This window comes from Bactrocera latifrons, unplaced genomic scaffold (genome assembly GCF_001853355.1).
Source record: "Bactrocera latifrons isolate USDA-ARS-PBARC rearing strain unplaced genomic scaffold, ASM185335v1 scaffold_1055, whole genome shotgun sequence".
Lineage (NCBI taxonomy): Eukaryota > Metazoa > Arthropoda > Insecta > Diptera > Tephritidae > Bactrocera > Bactrocera latifrons.
In genome coordinates, this window is record NW_017534470.1 from 529 (window position 1) to 10,836 (window position 10,308).

General features: G+C 36.4%; 1 protein-coding gene across 1 annotated transcript in view; it reads left to right on the forward strand.

Annotated features, from left to right (window-relative positions):
* Positions 1–847: 847 nt before the first annotated feature.
* The window catches only part of LOC108969726 (cullin-associated NEDD8-dissociated protein 1-like), a gene marked incomplete at its 3' end in the record, with an annotated part of 46,319 nt that continues 36,858 nt past the window's right edge, over positions 848–10,308 (forward strand). Inside the window, 2 exon segments of the mRNA XM_018934617.1 lie at positions 848–1,089; positions 1,148–1,531. Of these exon segments, the coding sequence (XP_018790162.1) occupies positions 1,048–1,089; positions 1,148–1,531 (426 nt within the window).

The window sequence follows — 10,308 nt, forward strand, 5'->3', positions numbered from 1 at the left end:
TTTCTTCATTTTATCCGCAACAACCAACGCAACTTCCCTGTTTATTAAAACCGTCAAGTGACGGGAGTGAAGTGAATCACCAAAATATATACATATATATTATATACACATATATATAGTGTAATTTAAGTTGATAAATTTCATAGCGAGTGGGAAAATCAGTTCTCTTAAGTATACTAGTGGCATACGTTACTATAAATAAATTTACCTATTTACTTATTTTTTCATAAAAAATTTCACTTTGAACAAAATATTAAAGTTTAATTGAGGTGAAAGGTACTAGTATGGCCACGACGAAATTGTGTTCATGCAAAATGGACAGCTGTGTTATTTTGTGTATATGTCGTCCATTGTATGTTGCTGCCTTCTTACAAATGTTCATCTAGCATAGATAACTTGATACGAGACTCTTTGGTTCGAGAGAGAGCTGTCAAAACTAGCATTTTTTACAGCATTTGACAATGAAGCCACTGCTGAAAAATATTAGCTTGGGTATTTAATAAATTATACAAAACACTAATTAAACACTTTCGAAATGCATACATATATAAATGCTAAAATGCAAAATCATTAATTAATTTACATAAACATTTATTTTGCCAAAATATGTTCGCACAGATCAATGATATTTTATTTCACACTAATTTCGTCAAGTAATTATAGCGCTCCTCTTCTGGCATCYCGCCTTTTTCACTAACTGCTGGTTGACGGCACCCTGATTGTGTTTTGTTGTTAGAAAACAGATCAGGGTGCCTTGCCAGCTGACAAGCGAGAGAGAAAGAAAAGAGATTCTGATCAAGAAGGATTCACGACGCCATTTACAGTTTACTGTCGTGTTGTCATTTCGTGTCGCGCTCTGTGTGTTCAGCACTTCACTGTGAAATACACCTAATACTATTATCGCTTAATGTATCGATTCATGCAATAGTTCTGTTTTCTGGTAGATCAGTGATTTGTGTTATCCGTTCGAGTTCTGTATTTTATGTGCCGGTTTAAACAGATATAATTTCACTAAATATAACTTCTAAATAATTATATTTGGAAACAATGTCGTATCAATATCATCAAATAGCCAGCTTACTGGAAAAAGTAAAAAACCAAAACTTCTCATTAGTATATATGTATAAAGAATTATGTTTGATTTCAGATGACTTCTAGTGACAAGGATTTTCGTTTTATGGCAACAAATGATTTAATGACGGAATTGCAAAAGGATAGCATTAAGCTCGATGATGAATCTGAAAAAAAGGTTGTACGTATGATATTACGTCTATTGGAAGATAAAAATGGCGAAGTACAAAATTTGGCGGTAAAGTGCTTAGGGCCTTTGGTAAACAAAGTAAAGGAGGGCCAAGTTGAAACTATTGTGGATTCCCTTTGCTTAAATATGATATCGAACGTGGAACAACTTCGCGATATATCCAGCATTGGTTTGAAAACAGTTATTTTGGAACTTCCGCAGGCATCAAATTCTTTAGCGCCTAATGTTTGCAGGAGAATAACCGGAAAGCTTAACAGTGCTATAGAAAAGGTATGTATGGATAAATATACATATAAGTGTTTTATAATATTTTTCGTAAGCATGCGATTTGATCGAAACGTTCCCACGGCAGTCGGGTCTACGAAAACCGGAACGGACCCGGATTTTTATCCGGCCAAGGACTGTCAGCTAGGCAGAATTTCTGCCGTTACAACAACACCATCTAATTCATATAGAAAATAAATTAAAGTATTTCAAATGGGTTCGGGCGGTTAGGGGTATTTCTATAGATTGACAGTATATAATGTAAGAGCCCTTGACATCCAGACCTTCGTCATTTTATAAAAGCTGAAAGTTTGCTGAAGTATACTTTGATCATAGCTAAGAACAATGGGAAAATGTGAAATTCGAGTCAACGTGGCTTCGGGAGGTAGCGGGTGGGACAGATGTATAAAATAACAGCCAACTTTCGTTATTTTATAAAGCGTAATTTTTTAATATGTTATTCGGAATAACATTACAAACCATATTCATTTCCAGACACTTTTTATGGTGGCAACTCTTTGCCAGACAAAGAATAAAAGTTAAACTACATGTATTTGGGTGACTATTAGGAGATGCTTTCTCAGATGCCAGATAGTTTCGACAGTTCCTACCTGGCCCAGACAAACACATTGCGTGCCTATACCAAGGGTATAGGTGCGAGCGCGAGGCAATATACAGTCGTATAGGTGCGAGTGAGATAGCGCGTTACGTCTTCAATGCGCGCGCAGCTTTCCGTTATTGTGCCGTAGATGTTTGTTATTTTGGGTTACTTATTAGTTAAATTAATATCTACGACACATTGAGAAATAAATAAGGGGTGTTGTGGAGTCTAATAGATGTCGGAATCAAAATTTAAACCGATCAAAAAAAGCAATAAGTGTCATTAATTCAGACATTATTGGTTTGATATTCGAAACAGAACTTGTATCGGTTTTGTGTGTCACGGAAACCAATTTTTTTTTTACCGATTTTGCTGTCAGAAACAAAGCATGGATAATCGCACACATATTTGAAATGAAAGTTAAGAAATCAAGTTATTTTATTGTTACATAAGAATAAAATACGAAATGTCTTAATTATTAAGTTTTGAAAAAAAAAAMAAAAAAATGAATATATGAATTCATTGATATTGTACCTTAGGGAAGCAATTGCCCGATTTTTTTATTTTTATTTATTTATTTATAAAAGCTTATACAATGTTAATAATATATGTACAACCTAAAACATGCAGTGCTAGCTTCAGAGGCTATCAGCTGTCCGTTGAATAAATGTGTTGGCTTAAATTCTCCTTTCCTCCTATTCTTTAAGAAAACAATAGATGGTTTTTATATTTTCTTCCGTAGCGTTGGAAAGAAGGGAAATCGGATCTGTGTTGAAGTGGCAATCTCTCTTATCTTTCAGTGTTGGACAAAATTCTAATATATGAAGCACAGTTGTTATTGGTTTACAAAACGGACAGCAGTTGGTACCGTTTCTTCCGAGGAGGTGAGCATGCGTCAGTATAGTATGTCCAATCCGTAGGCGAATGTATGGTGTTATAAAATTAGTTGCAACTGTGGATGGGAATAGCGGTTTGATTCTGGCTGTGTTAACTATTGAATAATGGTGGTTATATGAGACCCAATCAAGTGCCAATTTAGGGAGCATATTTTGGTGTATGAATCGGAATATATCAGATTTCATAAAGAAACTGAATGTAATTGTGGGCGTGTTGGATGCATTCTTTGCTAATACATCAGCGTAATTATTTCCGGATAATCCAGTGTGGCTTGGAACCCACATTATCTTAATTTTATTTTCATATATAATAATATATTCTCTAATTGAGATGATGAAGTTAGTGTGGTTGTTGCAATTTTGAATGGCTTGGAAACATGATAAGCTGTCGGTGCATATTACATATTTTCCCGGGCTTTTTGTGGCATGTAGAACAGCACGGAAAATCGCAGTGGCTTCAGCAATGACTATCGAACAAAAGGGGAAAAGCAGTCCATATGAAATTGGCTTTCCTTTCTCGCTAACGACCGCAAAAGAGGTTTAGATTTTTTTTGAACCGTCCGTGAATACAAATCTCCAACTGCCATGTTTCAGAGTATTCATAATTTCACAAAATTCTGATACATAAATCGCATTAAGTGTGGTGGATTTAGTCAAATGAATTAGTTTATCAATAAACGTGTTTTTTGGAATCAACCATTGTGGATGACGACGTTTAGGAAGTTTAGCAGGTTTTAATGACAACCTGTTTGTCTTGGCGAAAATGGTGCATTTATACATATGTAGCTGACTCAATTTTTGGAGTTCGGAGACGAGGGATGATGAAGAAAAGGCATCTTGAGGCACAAGGTTAGAACCAAGCATGATCTTCGGGTATAATTTGTATGTGGTGTCTTCCATATTGTCTATCAGAGAAGGGAGACCGGACTCTGCTAATAAATTTTTGATTGGTGACGTGGGGAATGCTCGAAGCGATCTTCTAACAGCGGAGTGATACGGTGCAGCCAAAAATTTTAGGTGACTTTTTGAATGATGCCCATATATTTCAAGAACGTAATTGATGACAGAGAGTATGAGTGCCTTGACAACATTAATTAACAAAGATGGGCCAATGAGCGAACACTTGCATGCTAGGCACTTAACAACATTTGAGTTTTTAGTAATTCTATTTCTAATATATTGACAATGTTGTTTGAATGCATATTGACTATCTAGAATTAATCCAAGAAACTTAAGTGTAGGAGAACATGAAATATTTACATTGTTGAATGAAATCGGTGGAAAATGACAATTATGTTTTTACAAATGTAGAGTAAACTGGATTTTAAGTACGATATTGATGCGCCTGCTTAAAGGGACCATAGGGATAGTTGAGAAAGGATTTATTCAAAGGTAGAGGATATAGAACTAAGGTCAGAAGATTTTGAAAATAGAAGGAGATCAACAGCAAATAATTGATGCTGGATATTAGGGAAGGAAGAAAGGATAGAGCTGATTTCATCAAATGCTATGATGAACAGAATAACTGATAGCGGTGATCCAAAGGAAGAGTAGGTGAAAATGTGCCAGAAATAAGAACTTTAATTTTACGTTTAGAGAGAAAGGATATAACAAAACTAAATATACGGGGGCCAACCTTCCATTTGATTAATTGTCTTAAAACTACATGTATGCCAAACGCTTTTTCAAAATCAAGGGAAAGAAAAGGTCAAGGTGTGGAAGAGCGTCGATAGTGCTTTGTCCTTTTTTGAATGCTACCTGATTTGAATGAATGAGTTTTTTGAAATGGAGAAACCAAGAGAGTCTAGTGACAACAATTTTTTCCAAAAGTTTTCCTAGACAGGGTAGAAGGGAAATAGGACGATAGCTGGTAACTTCGCACGGAGGTTTGCCAGGTTTTAGAATAGGAATGATTGCACTGGTTTTCCAGATTTGGGGTATGGTGGCAGTTCGATAAATATTGTTGTATTGGTTGATAAGTCGCTTGAGGAGATGAGAAGGAAGATGTTTGATGATGGGATAGGAAACTTTATCTAACCCTGACGTTTTACCTTTAACCGCAGAAAGAGCTATATTGAGTTCTATTAAAGATATATTCTGAGTCGAGATATTCGGCTGAAGGGGAATGTCGAGAAAAATTTGGCGAATTCTAAAGCTATATCCTGTGGATATAATAGATTGCCTTGAGAGGAGTTGAGTGAGAGAATAGGAGAGAAAGAAATATTGCCAGATAGTCTTCTTATATTTGAACAAATACTTTTAGGGTCAGAAGAGGAATTAATGCTGCTGGTAAATGTCTGGAAAGATTTAACTTTTGCCTGCTTCGCTTTTCTTCTGAAAATGGCATTCGCTTTTTTATGAGCAATAAGGTTTGATGACGAACGATTTTGTTTGACATGATGCCATGTTTGTTGATTATGCAGTCTAAGAGAAGATAGCTCACTATCCCACCAAGGAGGATAACCCTTACGATTACGAGGTTTAGGAGAGGTTTGTGATATAAATTGATTAGCAGCAGATCTTATAATCTTCTGAAACCTAGAAGTTTCCTGATTAATAATATCTGCAGAAGGGAGTTTGTCTGAGTAACGTAAATCTTGAAATTTGGGCCAATCAGCTGAATCAGTGTTAAAAAATATTCTGGGTTTGAACAAAATTGGAATTATGGGAGGAGATTTTGGCTATGATAGGAAAATGATCGCTACCATGCAAATTATCTATACAATGCCAAACAACTTTGGGAAAGAGTGAAGTCGAACAAATTGTAAGATCTATATGGGTGAAGGTGGAATGAGTGGAGAAATGGGTAGGGGAACCATCATTAAGGACAACGCAGTCCGAACAGAGGACAGCATCCTCAATAATGCGGCCCCTGGAGTTAGTTGAAGAAGAACCCCAAAGAGGGCATTAGGCATTGAAGTCACAAGCCAATAAAAAAGGAATCGAGCCAGAAGGGAAAAGGTTAAAGAAGTCTGCTGAAGTAAAAGTTTGGTGAGGAGGGGAATATGCACAGATGATTATGATTTTTTGGGGAGAGGAAATTTCGATGGCAACGGAAGAGATATTCGAAGGAGATATTGGGAGAATATTATGCGGTATACTTCTCTTAATCAGGATTGCAATACCTTGTTTGCTTGTTGAAGTAAGGTTATAAAAGTGACCAGCATAGGCTTTTGGAGTATGAGCTGATATATTGTTTGCAATATGTGWTTCGTTTAATAATATTACAGACGGGTTATATTTTTTAATTAAAATTTCATGCTCAAAGTAGTTATTAATGTATCCGTTAATATTCCATTGAAGAAATTTTTTTTTTTTTTTTTGTTAAATACATTTTATTTGAAATCTATTTTAGTAAATAATAAACAAATTTGATAACAAAACCATAATTTGACTAATATTTTTGATCGCCCATGAGATATTCAGGTCTGAATGAATGGCTTTATTTGTTATGAACCAAGGCGCGTTTGTAATTAATCTTATAGTTTTCGATTGGTATCTTTGTAGAATTTCAATATTTGAATTACAAGCAGTGCCCCAAAGTTGCACACCGTATGTCCATATAGGTTTTAGTATAGATTTATATAATAGTAATTCATGTTCAAGATGTAACTGCGATATATGTCCAAGGAGCCAATAAAGTTGTTTGGTTTTTATTTTTAATTGTTTATTTTTGGCTTGTATGTGCTGTTTTCTGTTAGTCGTTTGTCCAAGTGCATGCCGAGGTATTTAACGCTATCACTTTTAGGAATAGTATTGCCATTTAAAAGCAAAGGAGGGCAGTCGCTTCGCCTTAATGTAAATAAAACGTGTACGGATTTACTCACGTTTACTTTCATTTTCCAGCAATCTAACCAAGTCTGTATCTTGTTCAATTCTCTTTGCACTAAATTAGTTGCTTCAATTGGCGTCTGACGACAATAGAGCAGTGTCATCAGCATAAGAAGCAATTAATACTTTTTCAGTTTCAGGAATGTCAGATGTAAAGATGGTGCATAGTACAGGGCCAAGAACACTTCCCTGTGGAGTACCACAGCATTTACGTATTTTATGTCAGACGTATCGTCATTTATCTTTACATAAAACGACCTGCTTGTTAAATAGGACTTGAGAATTAGATATACTTGAAAGGAGAATACTTTTTTTAATTTGTATAGTAGACCATGATGCCAAACTTTATCAAATGCTTGTTGTATGTCTAAAAACGCAGTTGAACAATATTCTTTACGTTCTGAAGCATCGATAATGTAATTAATTACACGGTGGCATTGTTCGGGAGTACCATGAAATCTACGAAACCCAAATTGGTGTTCAGGTATCATCTTATTCTCTTTTAGTATTGGCAATACTCTGCGCAAAAATATTTTTTCAAATATTTTGGAGAATAGAGACAACAAACTGATTGGTCTGTATGAAGTGATTTCGTTCTCAGATTTAGCTGGTTTAGGTACCATCACATTTTCAGCACACTTCCACTGAGTAGAGAAATGGTTAAGCCTTAAAATAGAATTATATATAAGTGTTAGCAACATAATTCCTTTTTTAGGTAAGCATTTAGCTACTTTGGCATCAATTTTGTCATATTCTTGGGCTTTCTTGTTAGACAATTTCTCAATTTCAGAACGTATTTCAGCAGGTGTAATATGCTCGAGTGGTAAAGACATTTGACATGCAATGTCAAGGAATTCTAATATTTCAGCATCATTGTTCCTGCCACTGTTATCAAAAGGGGTGAAAGTTGCTTCAAGGTATTTACTAAATGCATTAGCTTTACTTTTATCTGTTCTACACCAAACGTTGTTACTGTCTTTGATAGGTACGTTTCTTTTTTTTTAGGCCGTTTTATGCATTTAATAGCATTCCATATCTTATAGTCTTCATTATTTCTATAATTTAAACTCGCAAAATATACGCATATCGATTTATTTTTGAAATCAGCTAATTTTTCTTTTATCTCCTTTGTGGCTTTGTTTAGAATAGTTTTGTCAGTTGGATCTCTACTGGTTTGCCATTTTTTTCGTAAACTTCTTTTCCTCTGTATTAATGCTCTAATTTCTGAAAACACGTGAAATGAGTTGTGAGGCGAGAATTCATTCCTCTTATGGGGAGTAGCAGCTTCATGAATTAAGTTTGTAAAATCTTCAACTGTATCATCCAGTTCAGCTGAAGTTTTTATAGAGGTGTTAAGTACTATATTTTGAGTTAACCAGTCTTGAAATATGCAAATATTACTTTTGTTGCTTAAAGCAGAATTTGATTAATGTGTTGTAGCTGACAATAATTGGCGAGTGATCAGAGTTTAATTCTTCTGAGCTGACCGCATCTAAAAGCTGAGTTGGGATACCTTTATGTACAGCAAAATCTAAGAGGTCAGGAATTTTCAATGGATCACTTGGCCAATAGGTTGGCTCACCACTTGACAGAGTTTTTAAATTATTCCTTATAATGCATTTGTAAAGGTCTCTACCCTTTGGGTTTGGAATACGTGAGCCCCACTAGGGATGCTTAGCATTGTAACTTTCCCCCTACAAAAAATCTTGGACCGAGACCACTAAAGAATCTTTCGTATTGAGAAGCTGATATGTTGTGTCTTGGTGGTGAGTACGAAGCATAAATATAAACATCATTATTGTTGGATTTAACTTTTATTCCAGCAGCTTGTATTGAAGGTGTTTGAATTGGTTCAAGAGCAACATAATTGATAGAAGTTTTAATTAAAACAGCACAGCCAGCATGAGTCCTGTTACTGGAATGATTAGAAGTGACTATATCATAATTTTTTATTCGTCAAAATGTTTTATTTGTGAAATGTGTTTCTGACACTAGCATAATGTCAATAAAATTCTCATTTAAAAATATTTCAATTTCTTGTGCGTGACGGGATAAGCCATTGGCATTCCATATTGCTAATCTTAAGTTTATTTGCATAACTTATTAATAAGTAGATACATCATGTTAAGTAGAGTGTTTGTTAATTCTATTTGTTTTTCTAGTAGCTCTTCTATTTTTTTCATCGTAGTTTGTTAATTTTTCTCATTTTATTTATGTATAACATTACCTTTTAATACATTAGCATAAGTCTGCTCAGTGTTGTTATTTGTCACATTGTTAGTGTAATTTGAATTAGGTAACCCATTACCTAAGCTAGGGAAGTTTTGTTGGTCTATATGTTTGTTCTGTTGTTTTAACGGTTATCAGTCCCCGTTGGGATGGTGAGGGTTATCAGTGTTGCAGGGAGGCCCAGGAAACGTGCTGTTTCGACGGGGTCGGACCAAAGGGAAAAGGGTTAGATGGGTGGGGTTGGTTGGGCATGCAAAGAGGTGGTCAGTGTCATGCAGGACATATGTTGGGTATGTCAGGGTCTATTCTGGATAGGTAGGAGTTTAACCTGCTACAATATCCAGAACGAAGTTGCGCAAGAGAAACTCGCGTCCTGTCGGCGTATTGTTCGATGTCTTCGATCTGATCAAGGAATGACCTCTTGATGCTCCTAGGAGGCGGTTCCGCTCCAAGCAGATGACTGCAAGAATGATTTCTACGAAAACATCCCAGCAGGAAGATGACTGCAAGRATGTTTTCTACAAAAACATCCCAGAAGGAACTGCTTGGAGAGGAGTTCATTATGCTCATTAACTGGGAGCATAAGCGTCTCGCTATGTAGGTGTTCGATGGGAGACATCAAGAGGCACCCCGTCGTGGTCGGGAGTGCTGTATTCTGGCAGGTCTGTAGTTTCCTCATCTGCGTGCCACTGCATCCAGGCGACCATATGGGTTCTGCATAGTTAAGAACCGGCCGACCGATTGCCTTGTAAGTTGCCAACAACGTTTCTTTGTCTTTCCCCCATGTGCTGTCGGCTAGCGACTTAAGGATTTTGTTGCGGCTCTGTACTTTGGCGATAATCGCGGTCGTATGTGGAGAGAAGGAGCATAGACTGTCAAGGTAACACCTAAAATCTTAGGGTTACTGACAGTCGGAATTTTGACGCCGTCGACTGCAATATTGCCAGTCTATACTCCTTCGTCCAGTTCGTGAATATGGTCGCTGTGGATTGGGTAGGGGAAAGTTGGAGGTTCCGTGCAGTGAGAAAACGAGAAAGGTTGGAGAGGTAGTTTTTTACCTTCGAACACATGTCATCAATTCCATTGCCCGACGTCAATATCGTACAGTCATCAGCGTACGAGGTTATGGAAACCCCCTCTGGTGGTTGCGGGAGTTTCGAGATGTAGAAGTTAAACAGTAGCGGGGAGAGGACACCACCCTGCGGAACCACCTGTTTAATTCTTCT